Raw genomic sequence first — 26220 nt, 5'->3', positions numbered from 1 at the left:
AGTTTTCTTAAGGAAAGCTAGATTAAATGAGAAAAAAAGAACCACCAATAATACAATATCTTAACTTCTAAATATAATAATATACTGTAATATATTTATAATAAAATACTGACAATATCTTAACTTCTAAAAAGTTTGCGCTGATATCTAACAGCTACAAAACAAATTCCATATAAATAGTAATGAAAAAAAGGTTTTAGGAAAAATAGGTCATGATTTAAAACATAAATAATTTAAAAGATAAATTTAAGTACTCACCATTATCAGAAGTGATCACAACAGAACTTTTTTATAGAAATAAAAACAAATAAATAATAACAAAAAATAAACTGAATATAAAAACTTTGATTTTTCATATTTAAAACTTACATATCTCAAGCAAGAAAAAATAAATACCTGTCTAAAGATAACTGCTCAGTTTTCTTATTAACTATAAAAAAAAAAAAAAAAACAAAAAAAAAAAACAAAAAAAACTGAAAATAATATAACACATTATAAGACAAATAATATATATATATATATATATATATATATATATATATATATATATATATATATATATATATATATATATATATGTATATATATATATATATATATATATATATATATATATATATATATATGTATATATATATATATATATATATGTATATATATATATATAAAACATATTTAAAAAAATTATTTTAAAAAACTTATAAATATTGACTTTTTTTATTTTCAACTTAAAAACAATAGTTTTTAATCGATTATATCTGAAAAAAATATTTTTGAAGTTTTCATATAATTTTGCTTCTTTTGAGTACCAGGTTGACATACTTTAAAAGAACTTTTTTTTTCAAAATATTAGGGACCTGTCAAATTTTAAGGGTCGTGAGGCACCCCTTAAAATATTTTTTATTCAAAAAATTTTAAACCTAGTGTTTTTGTATTATACAGAACACATTTAGTTAAGTGCAGCAGACTATTTTTAAAAAAGTTGTTTTTTGAACCACTCTAATATATACACACACACACACACACACACACATATATATATATATATATATATATATATATATATATATATATATATATATATATATATATATATATATATATATATATATATATATATATACTTAAATTATATATAATTTATATAATTTCTCACTGTTGCAATGATAAACTTAAACACTTTCTGCACATTTCACATTTAACAATCAATAACCTTTATTAATGCTTTTGTGCAGAATAAAACAAATTTAACTTTTTCAGGCATAATAGCTTGTATCTTTTTCCTGCACATAACTGTTTTGTTAACAAGCAAATTATTACTATTAGGTAATTCTAATGATTTTCTTGCACACTCAAAGTCAACACTCCTGCCTTTGTGCTGTATTTGGTGTTCAATAGGGTGATTCTTAAAACAACATTTTTAAAAAAACCCTGCTCCTACCCCTCTTATTTGTTCTATATAATACTAAAACACTAGGTTTAAAATTTTTTTGAACAAAAAACTTTTAAACCTTGTGTTTTAGTTTTACACTTTTTTTTCAATATATTAGGGACCCTTAAAAACTTGACATGTCCCTAATATATTGAAAAAAAAGTTCTTCAACCTGATACTCAAAATAAGCAAAATTATATAAAAAATTCAAAAATTGAAACCATTTTTCATAAAAATAATTTTTTCAGACTAAAAAACTATTGTTTTTAAGCTGAAAATAAAAAAAAGTCATTATTTTCAAGTTTTAAAAGAATAATTTTTATCAAACATGTTTTTTACATAAATTGATTATTCTTTTTGAAGTTTTTACATTATATCGCTTCTTTTGAGTACCAGGTTGACATACTTTAAAAGAACTTTCATTTTCAAAATATTAGGAGCCCTTCAAATTTTTAAGGGTCTTGAGCTACCTCTAAAATAACCTTTTGCTCAAAAAAACTAGTGTTTTAGTATTATATAGAATAAAGTAGGGGGGTAGAGCAGAGTTTTAGACTAGTGTACAACCTGCTTTCAAAATTTATGCACTTGAATAAAATTTCCCATTAAGTTTCAAACGGTTTTTTTTATAAAACAAATATAACAAATAAAACATGATGGATTCAAGAAATTATTATAAGTATAAGTTATTTTATTTTACAAAAAAAAAAAAAACTCAAATCATAATTTTTCATAAGGCTCTGGTAAAACTATTTTCAAAAAACCTTTGTCCTCTCTCTTCCTTTAAAATCGCAAACAAACACTGCTGCTTCTGTAATTTGTTTAACTGCTCTTTTACAAGATACAAAGTATTTTTTAAAACTCTATGTAGGTATTAGCCATGTAAATAAAAAAAATTTCAATGTTGTTTAGAACATTTTTTTCTTGATTTAACAACTTTGTCTTCGAAACTGAGTGCTTTTCTTTTTATCTTTATCTTAAATGCATATTGTTTTTATTCTTCATCAGAGTATGACATGAGATTAGAGAGATTATGAATATATGACATGAGAGAGATTTATGAGTAAGTAAAATGTGTCATACAGAAATGCATACTAAGTTAAAAAATATTGGTACTTTTTGGTTTCAAAGTTAGGTCATATGAAGAAAAGGTCAAAAGAAAAAAAAACTTTTGAATAGTAACTAAATCATTAGTTTCACTCAGCAAGAAAAAAAAAAGTCACCCAGCAAGAACATGGAATATATCAAAAGTATCTCTACAAAATTCTGGTCTCAAAAGTGCAAGAATCTTATAGAGATTTTAAAATTCAAATTTTTTTATTTGAGTCATCAAGAGAACCTAAGATACAACTACATAATACAATGCTATCTTGGTTACCTTCTTCATTACTGCAAGATACAATGCTATCTTCATTTTGAGTTAAATTAGAGAAGAGCATCTTTATAATGAACAAAAATTTAAAAACACAAAAAGTTGCATGTTAAGGCATTTTTTATAGTAATTTTCAAATGCTTTTTTTTTTTTAAACATAAAACAAAAAAATAAACGTATACCTAGAAAAACTAACTGTTTTTTTAAGTCAAAGATTGCCTTCTCCGTTTTGTTGTAGGCCAAAAAGTCAGCAAAATATATGCCACAATCTGCAGACTTGATAATTTATTCAAGCGCGTTTTATTCCTAAGAGTTTCAGTACATGACGTCATTAATTTTTTTATTTGTGTAAAAGATCAATTATTTAAACAAACAAAAAAATCAATGACATCATGTACTAAAACTCTAAGAAATAAAATGCGCTTGAATAACAACAAAATGGAGAAGACAATCTTTGACTAAAATAAAAAAGTTAGTTTTTCTTGGTATGCATTTATTCTTTTGTTTTAATGAAAAAAATTTAACCTAAAAAATTTTTTTATCATTTAATATAAACACAACATGTAATATAAACACAACACTCAGAAGTTTGGGATCCCTTTAAGATATCTTATACATTATGACATTAAAAAAAAAAAAATAGTTTTATGAATAATTAAAAAAAAGCTAACTTTTTTAATGAAAATCTATTATAAAAATGATGTCATTTAAATCCATGTAGTCTTCCTGATAATAAACACAGATAATCAACCTGTACATTTTTTACATACTCTCTCTCTCTCTCTCTCTTTTAGTTACAGACACATTTTGAGGTTTTGCAATATTGTGTAATGAAGCAAAAAATTTAAACAAATGTTTAAGATACTGACTAATCTGTTGAAATAAATATCATCTATAATTGGTTAAAAAATAAGTTATTTGATAAATTGTAATAATTAGAATAATTAAGTTATTTGATATTACTTGAAAAAGAAAATCTTTCAAATTGGCTGAAAAAAAATTAGCAAAAAATGAAACTATCATAAAAGCAACAAAAATTAAAAACTCTATAATTGGTTGAACATTTTTTCTACTTATTGGTGTTTTTTTTTTTGTAGATCAAGTTAGTAGGTTCAAGTTTAAAAATGCTAAGAAAGTACAAACACCTATTTATTTTTTGACATTACAACTGTCAAAGCATAGATTTAACTTGTTTAACTAGAAAAGCTTAAGCAAAAGATCTTTATTGATTATCCAAAGCAACATAAAATTTTTCCTGTAACAATGTGCACATGTAACATTGTGCACATTCCTGTAATCACATGTAACATTGTGCACATTCCTGTGATTATCCAAAGCAACATAAAATTTTTCCTGTAACAATGTGCACATTCCTGTAACAAATGCACATGCCACAAAATCAACTTAGCTAAAATAATTGCAATTTGGTTGGGAGATAATTGCCCACTCACCATGATCACCAGAGCTACTTTCAAACCCACTCAGCTAGAATAATTAAAAAATGGCTAGGAGATAATAGCTCACCCACAATACTCACCAGAGTTACAAATCATGTAGGAGATAATAGTTCACCCACAATATTCACCAGTTACAAATCATATTAGTTAATATAATAATATTATTGAAATTTGGGAGATAATAGCTCACCTAAAATATTCACCAGAGTAAAACATAAACCAACTTAGCTAAAATAATTGAAATTCGGATAGAAGATAATAGCTCGCCCACCATACTCACCAGATTTATATTTTTATATTTTTTGTTAATAGAATATTAAAACCTCAAAATTATTTTTATACATAAAACTTACTTTCTTTTCTTTGAAGAATTTTCTTTGAAAAATACTCATATATTTCAAGATCAAAGTTTTCTTTTATAATATTAGTATCAATTTGATTACTAGCACTAATAAAACCAACTGCAGTGCCATTAACCTTAAATAATAAAAATAAAATTAAAAATCCAACAAATGTTAAGTTTAGTACAGTATGCAAAGTAAAAGAACGGTAAAAACTTTTTTTTCTAACATCTAAGGAAAAGGTGTATTAGGTGTAAGTTATGGTATCTAAACTTGTGATGTAAGTTATTGCGATGTACAAACTTGTGGTGTAAGTTATTGTGGTGTACAAATTTGTGGTGTAAGTCTTATTGTAAATTATTGTACTTTATGATACCAAAATTGGCAGTTTTAGAATTTCTAAAAATATATAAAATGTTTTTTGTCAAATATTTTACATGTGCTTTATTTTGATTGCAATAAATACTAAATGAAAATAGAATTTTTAAACAAACATTATTTGATAACTGACTCACAGAAAAATCAAGAGTTTATAATGTTATCAATTTAATAACCAAAGAATTTTCCCATAATTTTTTAAGTTTTATAATGTTGTTTTAAAAGTAGATAAAAATAAGAAATAGTGGTAGTATTAGTGAATTTGCTTATACTTCTTTTATTTTTAGTTTTTATCCATTTTTAAAACAACATTATAAAGCTTAAAAAATCTTCTCTCTTAAAAAAAATTATCATGAAGATGTTTAACCAAAAAAAAGAGGGTTTATCTTTTCTAAACAAATTTAGACACTTAAAAAACTTTTCTTGCTTTTAAAAAGTGAGTCATCATTTTTAAAATATTGGGAGGGTTCTTTTGTTTGCAAATACCATGGGATGCCATTTATGAAGTAGGGACCCTATAAAGTAATGGGATTAGGACTCCATAAGTAGCATCCCATTTTAACAAACACAACACTACTATTTTAATACACAATACAATTCAAGTTGTCTATTAATACAAAAAACTAAGTAAAATTTCTTTCTTCAATTTAAACACAGGTGACAAGACTCTATGTTGAAAAAGTATTAAAAGATTTATATATTATATGTGTTATTTACATTATATATATCAAAAGTATATATTATTTGTATCTAAAGGTGTTAACCTTAGTAACCTTAGTAATAAGGTGTCAACCTTAGTAACCTTAGTAACAAGGTGTCAACCTTAGTAACCTTAGTAATAAGGAGTAACCTTAGTAATAGCAACTTATCTTTATTGCGAAAAGTTTGCTTGTTAAAAATTAGTCTAATTATATAGATGTTTTTAATAAATAGCATATTCAAAAATCCAGATGAAATTTATGTGTTTCTTATATTTACAATATTTTGGTGAACATCAAGACAGATGATTCAAACATAGAAGTTTTGCATAAGAAGATGTGGTAATATCTATTTAGTCATCTAACTTCAGCTCTTCCTAATTTTTCAATTTATTTCTTAATTTTTTAATTCAATTTTTTTTTAATCTTTTAATTTAACTCTTCAGTTCTTTCTTTTTGATTTAGTTCTTTTTATGCATCATTTTTTTTCTTTTTCTAAAATGTTTTGATTTTATAATAAAGATCAATAATTACTAATTGTTGAAACTTTAATTTAACTTTTCTCTATTAAACTAAAACTCATGTAACCAAATATTAGCAAGGAGTCTAATAAAATATTTATTTGGTGTAGATAGTATGTTATGTTTTTTTGTTCTTTTCACAAAATTTCTTTTTGGATAAGTCGAGCTGTAGAGAGTCCAGGTCCAACAAAACCAGGTCCAAAAAACTCAGAAGCATTCAAGTTGGTTAACTGATAGTTATAGTTGCTGACTCATTTTGTGAATCAAAGATTATTAAAACAATAACTCCTTATTATATGCTTACTTTAATATCTCTTACTTAAATATATTTATTACAGTCAAGAACTTTATTTATTTTGGTATTGCAGTCAGAATGAATCTCAAAAAAAAGTAATTTTATTTCATTTAAATAAAATTTAAATATGGTAATTCAGGTATCAAAATATTTTTTAATCAAAAAATAGTCTATTGTAAATGTGGTTTTATTTTAAATAAGAATACACCCTTTTTAAAACAGATTTTTCAAAGGCAACGCCACTGCACTCTAAAGTAAAACATTTATTCTTCTAAAAAAATCTTCCATAAACATAGCCTCTTGACACCTCCATTCCATTTAAAAAAATAAAAAACAAAAAAAAACAAAAAAAACAAGACTTACATCAGCAACTAGGCATATGTTATCTTCATCCTGTGCTTCAATTAATTCCGACAAAAAAAAGTGACCTATTAAAAATATAAAATAATTTTATTGCAACCAAAACTTGACTGATAAATATACAGTTTAAAATTATAAAATGCTTAAAACAAATATAACATGAAGATAATAATCTCAATTAAACAGATTCTTGCCCACACTCCCCTAAAGTGGTTTATGGAAGCAATTTACGGCTCTTGCAAAAGTATAATTTTTCATAAATATAAACCGCATAGACAAACTATACAAACAAACTTCCAATTTCAGATTGTTTTTTTATTTTATTACAAAATGCGATTGTTTATTTTTAGTAAAGTATAATTGTATGGTAAATAAATAACTAGTGTGACTAGTATAACTAATGTGAGAACCTAAAGAAAGCACTAAAACACTAAAACACTTGTCTAAAACATTTGTCTAAGGAGATTTTTTGTGGTGCGATAAACAACACTGTTTATGTTTATATTCTGTTAACATTAAAATTACAAGCAAAGGCTTGAAACAAGAGTAAAATTAAATTTTACATTTAATAAGCAATTTATTTAATAAATCTCCTAAAAAGCTGTTTAGAGAGGCAGCTCGCATGATTCGCCATGTTTGTTTTATGAGAGCTTCACTCTTGCACTCATTTACTCCTGCCAAGGCCTGTTTAAATAATATTAAATCTTTATTAATTAGATGAATAAAACACTATTAAACATAATTTTTCATTATTTATCAATTAGTAATGCTTAAAAAACTTATTTATAAAAAAAAAATTAAATATAAGATAGTACTACTATTGGATTTAAACACCCTGAAAAAACAAAAAAAAAAAAAGAAAGATGAAAAACCTGTAGAAACTAAAACAGTGAGTTAAGTACTATTTAACAATCTTATCCTTACTTTATAGTATCAATAGAAATGCCCATGGAAAATTAAATTTATATAACATAGAGGTGTCCTTCTACTGTATATTGATATATTATAGAAGTGTCCTAACATATTATAGTGGTGTCCTCACAAACATTATAATAAAAAAAAGCCAAAATCCTTATAAAAAACATTTATAAATGACAAGACCCTTAGTTTCAATATAAGATTTACAATATAAGTGATTTATCTGCAATCTTCTACAGAAGATAGCTGATAAGTCACTTAAATTTTAAATCTTCTATTGTACCTGATATAAACTCAATACATATAACTTTTGTCATACAACAAGCATATCCATTTAGCATCTAATTTTTTTATACATTACCCGTAGTTTAGAGCCGTTTTTTTTTATTTTTTATTTTAACAAAAGACTAAAATTTTAAAAATTTATAAACTCATAATACTTATAAATATAGAAATACTTTATATATTAACAAATTCGGAGGAAAAATGTTTTTTTTAAATCTTATGTCCAACTCCATTTTAGAGTTCACTACATCAAAGACACCTGTACTTTTGTTAACTTACATCTAAAAAAAAAGGGTCATTTCTGATTTTGCTTTAAAACTATCAACAATTTTATAACAATATATTTTTTGATGACACTTCATAAAAAACATGTTCATACCATACTATTAATAAAAATCAATATAACATATCATAAATGTGTTATATTATCATATCATAAATGTTACATATAATATGTAATACCAACATACCATAAATGTTAACAAGATCATTATTATACTGGTCGTATATTATTTTTAAATCATCGTGATCTTCAATTCTATAAATATTACAGATAAAAAATTATTTAAACAAATTATATATACTACGTATATAGTACGTATAATAGTTAGTATAATAATTTTTAAAACTGTACTGTATGTAATCTTGTAATCATAATGAAATTGTAAATGTAAATTCTTTGTGTTGTAAATGAATTGTGTGGTAAATGCTTCGTGTTATAAATGTTTTTTGTTGTAAATGCTTTGTGGTATAAATGTTTTTTGCTTTAAATTCTTTGCGCTGTAAATGCTTTGTGTTGTAAATGCTTTGTGTTGTAAATGCTTTGTGTTGTAAATGTGTGAGAATAATACTTGAACCGCATCGTATCATGCACTACTAACACATATACCTACATGTCATAATAACTTGAAACAAACCCATATTTATATTTTTAAAGAAACTTTATTTAATCAAAACTTTTGCTTTTGTATGAGACTAATTTATTCTTTCTTATTTTTTCTGAAAATTTGAAATTGAAAGTATTATATTTTTTATATATATATTAGCATTTAATAAGTTAATTTACCTTAAACTTCATTAGGCTTTTTATTAATTTTATTAGGTAACCTTGAACAGGGAGAAAAAACATATATACAAAAGTAAATAAATAAATATATATATATATATATATCTTCTATAGTGTATTTAGATAAGCATTTGGTCACTAGTTATGCTTATCTTTATAGCATACGGCGTTTTCAGAAAAAGAAGAAAAAAACAAAGCATAATGAAAGAAAAAATTGCTGCCCCATCCCAAACCCTCAGTCAGTGTAGCAACAACCACTGCGAGTCAGACTATTTGTCAATTGATGTATGTACTGAAGCCCCCAGCAGCAGGCTATTTCAGGGAGACGCCAGAGTCCTCATCTAAACTAGCAATTTAAGTTATATATATATATATATATATATATATATATATATATATATATATATATATATACATATATATATATTTGTATGTATATATATATATGTTTGTGTGTATATATAGCAATTTAAATTATATATATATATATATATATATATATATATATTTGCATGTATATATATATATATATATTTGTATGTATATATATATATGTTTGTGTGTATATATATATATATATATATATATATATATATATATATATATATATATGTATATATATATATATATGTTTGTGTGTATATATATATATGTTTGTGTGTGTATATATATATATGTTTGTGTGTGTATATATATATATATATATATATATATATATATATATATATATATATATATATATATATATATATATATATATATATATATATATCTATATATATATATATATATATATATATCTATATATATGCACATATATCGAACATTTTTTAGCATCAACTTTTAGAGTTCTACAACTGTCCCAGTAAATTGTAGTGGTGCACAATGTCTCTTGTGTGTCATTAATGCAGTTTGTTCTGTTTTATTTTCTATTGTACTGTTTTTGTGTTGTTGCATGTGTGTTTTTATTTGCATTTTTGTTTTTGTTTTACTTGCAGTTTTGTTTGCATTCTATATACTTTTTGCTACAATGACATTTAATAAGGTAGATACCTTGGGTACCAATATTGTCTCCCAAATTATGTAAGGTGTTTAGGAAGGCAGGATATAAAACGGTCTTCAAATCAAACTTGAACCTAGACGTACTATTAACAGCAAGAAATAAATCCAAACTACAAATGAAACAAACCCATATTTATATTTTTAAAGAAACTTTATTTAATCAAAGCCACCCAGGAGTCAACAATTTAACAACAAATTAACTGAGACAGTTGTAGAACTCTAAAAGTTGATGCTAAAAAGTTTGATAGGAAAGTTCGTGAGGCACTTGAAATATAGTACCACCAATGTGCCCTTCAACAAAATGGTATAAATGTAGATTAGGGACAATATGTGTCAACAAAATTTTGGACACCATTTTTGGTGCACCTATGTCAGAAAAAGACGAAACCATCCCATTGACGTAAAATAGAATTGCCATTTTAAAAATAAAATTTAAACAAAAAACTTTTAAGCTGAAGACGTTGGTCACAACAACTCAAAAATTTCTTTTAAAAAATAAATTTAGTATCTTAGGAGAGAAATTCACGTTTATTGATGTTTTTAAAATATCATGTGTGTGTATATATATATATATATATATATATATATATATATATATATATATATATATATATATATATATATATATATATATATATATATATATATATATATATATAAATATATAAATATATACATATATGTATAAATATTTTATTTCAACATTTTCACTTTCAACAAGGCTGCAAGCAACCACTATTAAAGTTGAAAGTTACTGAAAGAGAAAAGATGAAGTTTATAGAGCAAGATAACGATTGACAGATTACTTAAAAGATTGCAAATTATATGAATCAGGAAAGCAAGATGAAGGAAAAAAAACTAGACAAATAAGAATTTTTGGAGCACTTGGGAACAGTCACAGTAAAAAGTTGAAACTTTATTGAATGACAAGTAACACAAGAATGATTTTAGTAGATGGCAAAAGAGACACTAGCTCTTCAGAGCCCATTAGTACTTGTAGAAAAGAGAAACAGAAGCAACATTACAACAATGTGATAATGGTTGGAAGTTGGCTGCAAGAGCAGGTCCAACTATGTTTACAATGGGTTTTTGCGCCTTGTCTAAAAGAGAAAGGGCTTCATTGGAAGATCTGCCCCAGATATGGCAACAGTTTTCCATACAAGAATGGATTTGAGAGTTATTGAGATAAAGAATAGAATTGGAAGTAAGAAAGTGGTGCGCACAATAAAGAGATGCAACCTTTGCAGATGCTAATCTTGCAATCGATCTAATATATGGGTTCCAAAAAGATCGGAAGTAAGAGTTAATCCTAGAAGATAAAGGGTAGATGACTCATCAAGTACATTACCGTTCATAATTATAGGAAGATCTAGATTATTGCGATAACAATAAGCAGAAAAAAATTGAGTTTTATCTGAGTTAAAGTTCACCAGGCACTAAGACCCACATGCTGTAGCAAAGTGAGATCCTTTTAAAGCTAACATTAACTTGAATTTTACTGTCAGGTCAAAATGATGCTATTTTACAACAGCATAATTGCAGGATAAAAGCATTAAGATTTGGAATTTTTGATGATTCATGTTAATAATATTATATTAATAGTAAACAGAACTTTGCAAAAGTTTAGAGCACCCTACGAAATATAAGACAAAAATCTGTTAGTGTTGTTTTTTAAATTCTGATTAACATGATCCTGCACTTCATTATAAGATATATACTTGTATATTTTACATTTAAGTTACGTTGTTTTTTTTTCGTTTTAGTTTAATTAGTTAAAATTGAATATAAAAATGACTACTGTTAAAACACAAAGTGAAACTGAACATGGTATGCTTGGACAACTTAGACCATTCCAAACAAATCAAATGCCAACTTCTGCTGATGTTTTCAAAGCATATGACTATTTATTAAAAAATAACAATTGTGCAAGTGTTACTGAAAGAGCAACAGTCATAGCTAATGAAATTAAAGCACTATACAATAAAGCAAGTATTCCTACCATTGCAGTCAGCAGCTTAATTATTCGCATAAAAAGACTAATTAACAAAGTACATGAGCTTGGTAAATACTCTGATGGGAAGAAGTCCTCTGTAACATTTAAATCAAGTTTACAGATGTTAGACCAACTATTCGATATTTGTCTGTGTAAGTGTTCTGATAATGGTGTTCAAGAAAGGTCAGCTTGTTCATGTCCACTGCCAAAAAAATTCCAACACTTGAATGGGAGTTCTGGATAGATCAAAAAATGGTAGGGATGATGGTAATAGAAAAAGTAGACAAATTTGAAACAATTAGGCTGCAGAAGAGAGAAAAAAGAGGAAGTAAAACATGCAATTTACCAATTACAGATAAGAAATTGAAGTTTGATAAAGAAATTGATCCAAATGAAACATATTGCAGTGATAAGGAATAGTCAAAGTCAGATGAAGAATTTTTCCCAATCGAGATGTCAGAGGATAAAGTAATGTCAAGTTATGAAGAGATCAAGGTTTACAACACTAAACAATATCCTGAGTTGTGTAAGGCCATGGATGGGTGTAAAATCAGTAACAGGAATGGTTGCCTAATAGCAAATGCCGTACTAAAAGATTTAGATCTTATAACACCAAAGAATGCTATTGATGCAGCAAAACTTCGTCGTCAGAGAAATATGTGGAGGAAAAAGGAAGTTAAAAAGCATGATGCTGAAGTCCAAAAAGTACTTTGCATTGGATTTGATGGGAAGCAGGATATTACTTCTGTTAAAACAAGTAGAGTCCAACAAAATTTAAAAGAAGAACATTATGTGATAGTGTCATTTCCGCAAACAAATATGTCAATCATGTCATGCCACAAAGTAGTAAAGCTGTTAATATTGCTTAAGAGATATTATTGAGCATCGACAACATCAAATCATCAGACACTTTAGCAGCAGTTGTTTGCAATGGTCCTGTGAATAACACAGGTCAACACAATGGAGTAATCAGAAAATTAGAAGAAGGTCTTGGGAGAACATTGCAATGGTTGGTCTGCTTGTTACATGTAAATGAACTACCTTTTAGAAAATATTTCTCCATTCTGGATGGTGGACATTCAACAGGTTCAGCTACTTCAACAGGTAAAATAGACATTGCACTAGATTTTTCTCCAAAAGATTTAGTTATTGTGAGCTTTAAACATATACCTGGTAAAGTTGAAGATGTAAGTGCTACAACACTTCCTTCTTCAATGGATTTGGAACCTATAAACTTTAATTTAATTTTTACTTTTAAAATTTCTAATATGTTTTCACCAAAGGATCCTCTTCTTGTAGAGTTCAAATCATTCGTTATCTATAAATTTGTATGCGAAGGATGTAATTCCTGTTATATAGGCGAAACTTCTTGCCACCTTAAAACACAAATGACTGAACACTACAGGAGCGACAAAAACTCACACATATACAAACATCTCCATGCTAACAATTATTGTTTTAATAATTATAACAATGACTGTTTCTTGTATGTATATATGTATGTATGTATGTATGTATGTATGTATGTATGTATGTATGTATGTATGTATGTATGTATGTATGTATGTATGTATGTATGTATGTATATATGTTACTATCTTAAAATAATTGTTTTTATACTAATTTGTTTTAAAATTGTAAATCAAATGCAAATATGTTTCTTTTTGAGGTTACATGTGCGCTTTGAATCATGTAAAGCAATTTTTCAAAAATGGAGTTTCTGCATTTTGTTATGATGTTTATTGATAAAACATTTTTTGTAAAAATGTATAACTTTGTATACCTTGCTGGTCTTATATGAAGTACAGGAAAATGATTATGACGATAACACATTGTAACTTTGTAGTTGGAAACGTAACCATCAATTGAATTGATCTGTGTAAATATCCTACTCAATGAATTACCTAAATTAATTTTAAGTAATTTAAAAAAACCAGACAATCTATTGAACAAAAGACATTTTAAAACTGAATTAAAGATGTACCTGTAAGACAATTTTTAGGCATTTAAAATAATTTTTATTTTATAGTATTTAATAAAGTTTTCACAAGTAATAGTTTTAGTTCCTAAAGAATTAAGTAAGATTTAAATTTAAATTAATAAAGAATTTTTATTTTTATTATCAAACTTTTTATTGTTATAGTAAACTTTTTTTTTTTTACTCTATCTTTAAAATATAAAAATTATATATGTATATATATATATATATATATATATATATATATATATATATATATATATATATATATATATATACTCATGTGATAAATGTTTCTTAGGACAACTTGCTTGCATCACTTTACATTTATCTATGTTAAAGTGCATGAGCCAAGTATTTGACCATGTAACCGCCTTATTAATGTCTGCCTGAAGCATTGTGATGTCCAAGGCTGACTTTATGATCCCAATAATTTTTCTGTTATCAGTGTATAGTAATATCTTGTGAACAATACTATCAAAAAGATTGTTTATAAACAAAATGGAAAGTAGTGGTCCTAAGACAGAGTCTTGAGGATCTCCAATAGTGACGTTCTTTCACTCAGAAACGTGTTCTCCTAGGACAACACATTGCTTACGATCTTTTAGCCACATTTTGATCCAAAGTAGCAGCTTGTTGTGAATGTTGTATGCTTTCAGTTTATGTAGGAGACATTTGTGCAGGACTTTATCAAATGCTTTAACAAAATCGGTGTAGATAATATCAGCACTGTAACCTTGGTGCATAGCCTCAGTAAGTATATCATAAGCTTCAAGGAGGTTATTGTTTTCCACGCAATGCACCATAATATGTTTGTGAATTATTCTTTCCATTACTTTGCAAGATATTGAGGTGAGGGAGACTTATCGACAATTGTGAGCCTTAAGCTTGCTCCCTTTCTTAAAGATGGGAGTAATGTTATATTGTTTCCAAAAGTCAGGTACAGAGCCAGAAAATAAAGATTGTCTAAAGATAGAGTTGAGTGGTATTGCAAATGCTGCTGCGCAGTTACGTAAAAAACATGGATGGATTCCATCTACACCAACTGATTTAGTTTCTTCAAGATTTCTTAGATGATTTTGAATGTCTGCAATTGTGAACCAATTTTCATTAATTTTACATGTTGCTTGAGTACGACCAAGAAATGTTGGCATACTGCCATCAGGTTCAGTTTCAAAGACAGATTGAAAATAGTTATTGAGGGTGGAGCAAATTATGTTTATATCTGTTGTAATAGTGCCATTGTCCGCTTCGATTGAACAAAGAGAATCTTTGACTTCTTGCTTACTTCTGACATAAACATGCACAATTTTTGGGTAAGATTTTGAATCTTTGATGAGCTTCTCCTCGTGATCAGTTACTGCCTTATTTATGTGTTTTGCGACCAACTGCAATATATTTACCCCAGAGCTCTTTTTTTCTGATAGTTTTAAGTACTTCAGACGTAATCCACAGTGTTGGATTTTTATAGAACGGTGTTGTTGTTGTTAGAATGAATTTACTGACTACTTTATTGTAGTTTTTAACTAGAATCTGGCAATTTTCATGCACAGAGCTTCCATTGAATGTTTTTATCCAATCTATAGATAATATCCAGGTTAATAAGGAACTGTAATCAGCTTTGCTCCAGATGAATCGTTTTTTTATCCGAGTAGTTGTTGTGTTGTGCCCCGTCAAAGCAAAGAGTCTGTGTATTATGCAATGTACTTCACCTCTTGGTGTATTGTCTAGATGATCTGCTCTAGTGATATCTATGGAGCGGTCTGGTTTGTCTGAGATTATTAGGTCTTCTAAAAGGGACGTCCCCATGCTGGCGATATGTTGGAAATGTAACCAGCTGCATAAGATGGCACTCATTGAGACATTCTTGAAATTTTAGATCGGTTGAGTGCTTGTGGGTTACATAGGCAATTGTTGCTACAGCACTTCCTTCTTCAATGGATTTGGAAAACACGTTTTTTTTTAAATTGAAATCTCCAGAAAGAAGAATTGACAAGCAGTCTAGTTTTTGAAGAACAGTTTTTGCTGCTATTATGGTAGCTAAAACACAAACAAAGTAGTCATCATTGAAGTTGTGAGGACATTAAATAGAACCGATGAGAATGACATCTTTCCCAATTTTGATCACACGCCATATTTGTTCAATTTCGGGCGAGTTAAGTTGGGCAACATTAGTTTTTTCAGCTACAGTACTATTCTTGATGTAGATGACAACATCGCCTCCTCTGCCGATTCTGTCCATATGTATAGTTGATAACCGGCGATTGATGTATCAGAATTGCTCGTTAACCAGGTTTCCGTAAACCATATGATATGTGGTACCAGTGATTGATCTCAGATGTCAGCTAACCTGGCAACAAGTTTATCATGTTTATCTTTATTTAGTGAGCATGGATTGTTAGCCCAGTAATAAAGCATATCAGAAAAATTGGTAGTTGGTGGATCTCTAAGCAAAGCTTTATTGTGACTGTATTGTGGTCGCAAAGTTTGTTCAAGTTTGGCTTGTTTAGGTTTTAAAATTTTGGTTTTTGATAATTATCTGTCTGACAAACTCAACTTCCCAGCACCATTTGCAGAAACATTTGAACAATGTAATAATGCTTATGTAGGTGTCAAGATAATGACATGTTGCTGACATGTTAGTTTGCATCAGAGATGATGCGCTTGACGTATTTTTTGCTAATATCATTTTTTCATCTGAATTTAGTTCTTTAGAGAATATTTTTTGTGAGTTTTAGTTGAACTGGTATTGAAGATGATATGATTTGGGACAAAGTAATATCACCTGGTAATTCTTCTGTGGAGCAACATGATAAATGTGTTGTTAAGTTGTTTTTTATTGTGTTAGCATCAATTGTAGGATTTATTCGCGTGTACAGAAACCGGGTGGGGATGAATTGCTATTGGACAATATAAATTTTTTTAACCTCAGTACCTCTGATACAAAAGTAGTGAGTACCAGTAAATTTGTTGTTCTCTCACAGTATTTCTTTATTTAGAATGTTTTTTTTGTGAGTAACTCTTAAACTGTGCTCTGCACTAGTTAAATTAGGTTGAATATATACATTGTTAAAGTCTTCGCTTTTAGCTAAGTTCTTGGCACGTTTTAAGATTTCATTTCATATTAAATTTTCGTTTACAATTTCGACAATTAAAAGTACAGGTTTTTGGGTACTGGCAGATGTGTCGCCCACACTTTTATCTTCTTCATCCATGTTTGTTAAGTTTTCCTTTTTTTGCGCATGATGCTGGTGTTGCTTTGCTCTTATTCGATAATTTCTTGATATGGATACATTATTATTTGGTGGTAGCTGTAGTTCACTTAAAAGATTGCAAACAAGATCGTAATCATCATGTTTTCTGTGTTCTTCTTCTGGTTTAATTGATTCTTTTAATCCGTATAAGACTATGTTATTTGCTTTTTGATCTTTTTCTGATTGAAATTTCGAAACCATTTAACAGTTATTATCTTGTGCATTAAGTTTCCTTGATTTAACTATGTTGCTGAAAAGCAGAATTACAACATCTGGCTTCTTTAATTCTATTACTCTAATTCTATTGCTTAGATCAATTATTTGTTTTTCTTGTTTATCAAAAACTGCCAGGTCAGAATACCCTGCTAATAGCAACATAATCTAATGCAAGCATTCATTTTGCATCCTTCTGATAATATATTGGTATTATGATAGATTAACCGGACTTATTTCATGAACTCATTTCTATTAATATTCTCATTATCAAAGTCTTTGGTTTAATATGAGCATTTTATATGAGTATCTGGTCCTTTATTTCTACCTTTTAATATGAACAAAAATAAATATAAATCTTGGTGAATAATTTTAAACAAAATTAATGAGAACAAACATTTTTCTACCTTTTTTTTAAAATAATTTTTATTTTGAAAGCATTTTCCTAAAAGTTTTTTATTATTATTATTGCATCAAAAAAATAAACAGATTTTAAAATGATTAATTTAAATAAAAACATTTTAAAAACATATTAAACTTAACTTTAAATGTTATAATAAAATTATACTTACTAAGATTAACTTTTATTGGTAGAACAAAATTATATTTACAAAGATTAACTTTTATTGGTAGAACAAAATTATACTCACTAAGATTAACTTTTATTGGTAGAATAGAATTAAATTTACTAAGATAAACTTTTATTGGTAGAATAAAATTAAATTTACTAAGATTAACTTTTATTGGTAGAACAAAATCATACTTACTAAGATTAACTTTTATTGGTAGAACAAAAATAACAAAGTGTAATAGCGGTATTGCTTGAAAAATTGTCCTAAAAGTAACATAATTATTGTCAAAATAAAAAAAATCAATAACCACCATAATTAAAAGAATGAAACACACTTTAATTGAATGTCTATGTAAAATACTTTGTGTGGTGGTAAAGATAGATAAATGAAAACTGATCTAATGAAATGCAAAATAATAAGTACTACAAAAAATGAAATGATGTAATGAGGTAAGTAATTGAGATGATCTAATGAGGTAAGTAATTGAGATGATCTAATGAGGTAATTAATTGAGATGATGTGATAAGGTAAATAATATAGAAAAATAAGATACACAGTTATATGTAAGTATTAAAAATCTATTATATTTTTATTATACCTAACAGTTATATTATATATTATTATATATTAGTATTAAAGATCTATATTTTTTAATATTAGTATTAAAGATCTATATTTTTTAATATTTAACAACTCTCTAATAAAAGCTGTAGATTAGATTGTAACAAAATTTAAGTCTTGCACACAAAATAGTGAGACAATTGCTAAAAACATTAATACTGATAATTTAGCAATACATATTTAGAAAATAGCAATATTTTGTTTTTTTACCTCACAATTTCTTTCTCCACTTGTTCAGTAATTGATTCCATTGAAACAATATAATGCAAGAACAGAGAATTCATTGGCTATAATTATTTTACAAATATATATAAATATATATATATATTTATATATACAGGGCTTAAAATAACGATATATATTTATATATACAGGGCTTAAAATAACGTGTGTATATATATATATATATATATATATATATATATATATATATATATATATATATATATATATATATATATATATATATATATATATATATATAAATATATATATATACAGGGCTTAAAATAACGAACTTTTTTGTTCCAAACAATTTGTCCGGTAAATGCTTAAGTTTGGCAGACATGTCCGATAAAACTTAAAGAAATGTGATTGAATGCCATTCCTGACCACGCTTAAAATATTTTGTTTTACAACTTGACCACGGCAGTTTATTTTAACAATTTAAGGCATTTCAAAAGTGCGCTGAAAACAAAAAGAAAATTTAAAAGATAACTTATCTTAAAAAATAAAATCTTAAAGAAAAAGAAAAAATGGAAGCTCAAAAAACTAAAATTTGAAAAGAAAAATAAATTTATATTACGTTTTTAAAAAATTACCATACTATGCAAAATGCTCTGTAAATTATTGTAAATTATAAATATATTAAATACATAAACTATTTAGTTTACTTATTACTTCATTAAATAAAGTAACAAATTATTTCTAATGATTGTTTACACTTAACCTATTTTATTTAAATTATCAAAGAATATTAGACGTAATTACATTCATATAAATGTTTTTTTTAATAAACATTTTTCAACTTTTTCTATGGTTGCTTTTCATAGCAAAACACTTTTCATAGCGAAAAAATTTAGTGCAAAAACAAACGTTATGTAACAAAACTCAAATTTAATATAATATATAATATAATAAAAAAGTACTGGTTACTATAAGTATTAAAAAAACTACTATGTTAAAATTTTTATAAAACAAATTTAATAGGGGTTTTAAAAGCTAAAACATTCATTTAAAATTTATAAAAACCATCGGACAAAAAATAAAATAAATACTGAGATATAAATTTAAATTAATAATTAGTTGCAACATTTTAATATAGATGATAAAAATCAAACTGTCAAAAAAATTTAAATTCATTTTGACTTAAGTCAAAAATGCTTAGGCGTCTTTTAAAAAATGAATAAGCTCAAAAAAATGACGTTTTGTATTAACATATTAACATAATAATCATTTTCTGTTGTTTATAAAAAATCAAAAGTTCAAAAAATGAAGTTAATATACAATACTGAATTTATTAATAATTTTGGAACTAAAGTGATTATAAAATAAATGCACACAAAATATGGGTCAGGCAAAATGACTGATAGACATTGTTTTTTACCAAACAAGTGCTGGACAATGTCTGATGTCCTGGAGAAATTTAGCAGAAATATTTCCGAATATCAGCGTTTTTTTACAAAAAAAAAATTTGCCGTAAAAAATATATATTAAAAAAATCCTCAATTTTTTATTTGGGTGGCGCCCAAATATGGCTGACGCTGTTGAAAATAGTCTAGAATAGCTTGTGTGTGCGTATATATATATATATATATATATATATATATATATATATATATATATATATAAAATATGTAAGCTGATTTCAATAAAAAAGCAGCGTATAACTATTTTTAAATATATTTTGATATAATAATATATTAATGATATTTCGCTGACCTATTGTGGTCAGCTTCATCTGATAATAATAAAACGTTACAAAATAACATAAAACAAACCATTTAAAAAAGATACATTAAAAAGCATCAAATATAAAAACCAATTAAATAATATAATAATAATGTCAGTTAAATTTTGTCAAAATGGGTCCCCAAGTTCTTGTTTTAACCTTATCCCTGTCGTCTCGATTTAGAACACCTTGCCCAATACCTATCTCATATCAAACTCTTGCAATATCGAAACAATGATCTATTTGAGAGGCGAGTTCGGTGAACAGTTTTTATCTCACGTTTGGGGTCCATCAATTGGCCGCCCAGATATTTACATGAAATAAGGGAGCAATTAACGGCTCTCACAAAAGTATAATTTCTTATCTCAAAAAGTATAACTATCACTGAAACTTAAATGAAAAACGCCAAGTCATTTTTATTAAAAATTAATTGCATAATAAACTGCAATGCTTTTTAAAAGACATGGTTGTTTCAAAAAAATATTAAAAAAGAGCGCCGATTTAAATGCAAATGTTTTTGATTAGATTGAACTAACTGAAAAATATAAAACTATTTCACTCTAAATTATATTGATAAAATATAAAATTATTAAACTGATAAAAAATAAAATTATTACACTCTAAATTATTGCATAATAATTTTTCATGTAAGTAATGTTGTTAATAAATGGATAGCTAATATGAAAACTCAAAAACAATGCTCGTATAAATATGGTGCAACAAATGATACTTGTTATGTATATATTCTTGTAACATAACGCTACAAACATTGCTTGTAACAAGTATAAAACCAAATTTTGTATTTAATAAGCAATTTTTTAAATGAATAAATAGATAGCTCTTGCACTAAACCATTAAAGTATTTTAAATACCATAACCACACATCATTTACATCTATGCCATCCTAAAAATATAAGTGTGGGTATCAAAAGTAGCATGCATCAAATTTGCTAGTTGGATCTTCATAAATTTAATTATTATTTGAACTGTCATTTTTATACATTTTTTTTTGCAGGTTTTTGTAGTTTTTATTAAAAAGAAGCAATAAAATGATCTAAAGTTATTTGACATTGCAATCTCGAATTACAATTACACAGTTTAATATTTTTTGTATTATTTTTACCAAATTGAAACTGTTACTTTAGTGCAAATCTGGGCTCCACACTTGAGTGATTTGGAAGATTTTCAATAATTTCTTATTTAGAAATGAATTGTTAAAAAGTTAAATTTTTTACAATTGGATAGCCATCTTGGATTTATACTGTTTAATAGATAAAGATCAAGTATTTTTATTCTAATATTAACACTTAGAGAATTACCATCCAAGGTTTTAATCCATCTAAGGTTTAAAAGCTTTTTCTATACTTATCCACAATTATATAGGAAGTTTATTATATTTAAAGAGGTTCACCTGCCCCATAAATTGATATATAAAAAAAGTGAATAAATAAATGATCATTATTATAAAAATTATAAGAAATTTGGAAAAGAATTCTTTGAGGAGAATCCCAACTAGCAAGTATATATTTATTTTGAGAATATATTATATTTATATTTAAGTTGACATACTGAACATTCTTTGGCATCTTCATAATTTGTATTTAACCAATAATACCAGTCAGGATTTTCAATGTTTGGATAATCATAAAAAGAAGCATGACCAACAATTGATTGTTTTTCATCTATAATTGTCAAACTAAAATTTGCTTTTTCACTAAAAAATATAAATTTTGAGTAATGCATTGTAAAAATAAATTTAGATATTTTGAAATTTTATTTATGATAAAGTAGTTCTTAACTGAATATATAACTCAAATATATAGCTTTACAATTTTAATTTTAACAAATATTTTTCATTGTAATATAATGCTTACACAATGTGTGCAAGATTGACTCTTCCAAACATTTGTCTTGATTTGTCGTTTACAAGTTTTAAAATTTCATCAAGATCGTGAGATTCGGTTCTTCTAGCAGAAATTAGAATGTCAGTCATTTTTATTTTCTAAAATTAACTCCTGTATACATAAATTGTAAGCATAGATGGACAAAATTCTGAAATTTATTTTATAATATTAAACATGCATTATAAACTAATAAAGCATGACTTTTTCTGTAGTAGTAATATAAAACTTAACTATTTAAAAAATGTCATTAGCTTCTTAAATTTGTTTTATATAAGAAAATGAATCTGGATTTTGAAAATTTGCTCATAAATTATTTTTAGGGATTACAAACATCAAAAAAATCTTGAAAAAGTATTTCAAAATTGGGTCTCAAAACAAAAAAAACATTTTTTACTATATTGCTTAAAAACATTTTTTAATTAGAAATTTAGGATTTTTTTTAATAAATATTTAATAAATAAAAATGAAAAGATTCATTTAACCAAGAATCTTCTAAACTAATTCCATCCAAAACCTTGTTCCCTGTTTTGAATATTAAAAACATTAGGAACATTTTAGAATATATATTTAGAGAATTTAACACATACATACATATTAGTATTTAATAATATTATGGATGTTAAAATTACATAAAACAAATAGAATTTAATTAGGATGAAAATGTCCTTGGATTTGTGATATCACATGAACTCATTAAATATAATTAGAGAATCAGAACTTATGTGAATTTTCGAGTAAATATTTTAGTTGTAAACTATAAGATTGCCTCTAAGTACTCTGAAATTATAATAAAACTATATTTATTCATTTGCTTTTCCAGACATACTATGGGTGGACAAACTAATAAATAAACAGTTTTATCATAGTTTTAGATATTTTTTCATAGCTTCATTCTATAAAAAAATGCTACACATCTTATTGGTAGTCTTACTATTCTAAAGCTAAGGAACTGATTAAAACGCAACTCAAATTCAGTAAAAAGATAAAGAAAGTAAAACTCTAGTCTATAGTTGCTTGAATAATGTAGAAACAGATCAGATTTAATAAAATTTTACAAGATACTAGATTGCTAAACTCATTTGATAATAATGAAGTAATAACAATTATATTGTTATAGTCACTTCACTGATGTCTTTCAAAACAATATATTAACATTTTCAACAAAAATCAACATATTTCATTTGTTTACAATTGGATTGCAAAAAGTACTGAATTGAACTCTTTTTACATCAAAGATATGTGTTTGTGATTATTTATTTTATTTGCATTTTTTGTTTTGCTTTGTTTTATTCATGGTTGCTCTCCTCGATTTAGCCTAGCTATATGAGAGTGAACCATCCAGAATGTAGACTGTACATATATTTTTTGTAACTTATAACATTCTATATTTTTGGTAAATATATTGATTTTTGTTGTTTGTTGTTGTTGTTGTTGTTGATCAAACTGGAACAAAACTAATAATTTTTATTTTTATTCTTTTTATTTTTTTTTTATTTTTGAAAAAAAAGTTTTTCTGGTTTTCTATTATTAAAACGATCAAAATTTCGTATTTTTTAAATAATTTTTTATATGGAAAATTTGAAATAAAATCATCTGGATTTTAATTTTGTACAATTTAGCAGCAACATACTATAATGAGAATTAATATAGAATGTTGACATACTTGACATGGCAACACAACCGAAAACCGTCGCAGCGGATCAAGGCAAAGTTGCCAAGGTTTTTTTCGGCAATTGGCCAAAATTAGAAATAAGAAAATCAGGAATAAACCAGACAAAAAAAATGATAAAGTAGAAGTTTTTTTAAACAAAAATTTATTTTCTCAACTATACTTCTTCATTTAAATATAAAGATAAGGGAATCAATATAAATTTTTAAGACAAATTTAATAAAGAACCTTCAAAGAGTAAAGCTCGTCTTTATTATTGTATGCATCTGCTTCATAGATTTCATTTCAGACCGTTGCACAGTGGGACAGAGTGTGCCAAAATACATAAAATTCAATGTCGGCATTGCACAGTAAAAATTTGTCATAATGGTGAAGACATGTTGATTAGAGGGAATATCTAGTTAAAAAAACATTAGTATTAATTTAAGCGTTATTTTATGCGGTTATTTACACGTTAATTTGACATGTGTTCCAAAAACGCTGTTTTGCATTTTTTGTTTATCAACTTTCTTACGCTACTATTGTTTTAAATTAACTTTATTGATTTTCATTTTAAGATATATTATTTTAATTAACAATGTTTTTCTCGCTCAGACTTTTAAAAACAATTTAACGTAAGTGTAATCATAAGTTTTTATGCATCGAAAACAGACAGTTTTTGCTACTAACCTTTGCTATTAGGTATCAGATAAACTATCCTCCAATATCCTCCAAATATTTGCTTATGTAAATCTCATGCTAAATGTATGTAAATAGCCTTGCATCATAAATATTTTGCAACTTTTTGCAATAAAAAAAGTTATAACAAAACATTGGTCTTCGGTTAATGGTCAGTTGATGAGAAATACTGAACATGTAAAAAAGATGTTTTGTACACAAAGAATACCTACAAAATCTTTCATTACTGTTATAATATATAAGTTCTGTAAATATAAATCTAAAAAAGTTATTTTATAACAAATGCAAGCATTGAAAAGTAATATTTTTAATGTTTACACTGATAAAAGTTGTCTTGTTCATTAAAAATATTTCGTATTTTTCACCAAAATTTAACTTTTTTAATATATTTTTTTTATATTATATAGTTACATGTTTATTACTTTATTTATGTATTTTATATATAAATAAAGCTATTTAAAAAAAAAAAAACTACGAAAATAATTTTGGCACAAAAAACTTGATTTTGTCTCACTGTGCGTTGCGGTCATTGACTCAGGAACGCCAATGTCTTTGCAACAAACTATTTGACTCATAAAATACAATTTGATCTGAATTACTTTTTCCAGCTCTTGTTTGGTATTCTGTTACTTTTGCTTGCTTTTTGCATAACTAAGTTGGCCAGGTCACTTATACATTATGAATTTCCCAGCTGGGAAAAGACTCTCTCTAGCAAGAAAGTAATCGAAATTGTCGCGAAAAGCAGTTTCTTGACTTTTCTTCTTTACTTCTAGACTTTTTTGTAAAATTTTCTATTAACCATTTGACTTACTTTATTGACAAATAAGATTTAGCAATCTCATTTAGAATTTATTTATTATTATTTATTTAGAAAACTATACGCAATATTTTTAAGAGTCAAGTTCTCAAAAAACCCAACCGTTTGATAACTACCAACACTGAGACCAAGATGAAATTCTGCTTATTTTTATTGATAAGATTTTTTCACGTGTTTATTGTTTGAGTTTATAAGCTCAAACTGTTTCTCATATTTGTTTCGTCGAGTAGTGCTTTATTTCGTCAAGTAGTGCTAAAAATTGTGGAACATCACTAAGAAAAAAACCGATTCGAATAGGTTTTTATAGTTAGTTGGAATAGCATTGAATGTACCGCATCATAATACAGTTTACTAGACTACTAATGTATAATATTTGAAGCACTATCTA

General features: G+C 26.1%; 1 protein-coding gene across 2 annotated transcripts in view; it reads right to left on the bottom strand.

Moving 5' to 3' along the window:
• LOC105849755 (cilia- and flagella-associated protein 61) overlaps positions 1–24748 on the bottom strand; it is a 73956-nt gene extending 49208 nt beyond the window's left edge. The window contains exons 1-12 of one of the 2 annotated variants that reach the window (XM_065800473.1): positions 24566–24748; positions 22639–22766; positions 22334–22478; positions 19024–19100; positions 18388–18455; positions 13959–14079; positions 8525–8592; positions 6855–6919; positions 4612–4735; positions 397–430; positions 259–284; positions 1–17 (exon numbers count right to left, since the gene is read on the bottom strand). The exon at positions 1–17 is cut by the window's left edge and continues 92 nt beyond it. In XM_065800473.1, the coding sequence (XP_065656545.1) occupies positions 1–17; positions 259–284; positions 397–430; positions 4612–4735; positions 6855–6919; positions 8525–8592; positions 13959–14079; positions 18388–18455; positions 19024–19100; positions 22334–22478; positions 22639–22757 (864 nt within the window). In that variant the 5' untranslated portion in view covers positions 22758–22766; positions 24566–24748. The remainder of the gene's footprint in view (positions 18–258; positions 285–396; positions 431–4611; positions 4736–6854; positions 6920–8524; positions 8593–13958; positions 14080–18387; positions 18456–19023; positions 19101–22333; positions 22479–22638; positions 22767–24565) is intronic. The other variant, XM_065800474.1, reaches the window with a different exon arrangement.
• Positions 24749–26220: the final 1472 nt, after the last annotated feature.

The sequence above is a fragment of the Hydra vulgaris genome, chromosome 06, assembly GCF_038396675.1.
Source record: "Hydra vulgaris chromosome 06, alternate assembly HydraT2T_AEP".
NCBI classification, from domain to species: Eukaryota; Metazoa; Cnidaria; class Hydrozoa; order Anthoathecata; family Hydridae; genus Hydra; species Hydra vulgaris.
Note: the sequence above shows the minus strand (reverse complement) of the source record. Positions and strands in the feature narration are given on the sequence as shown.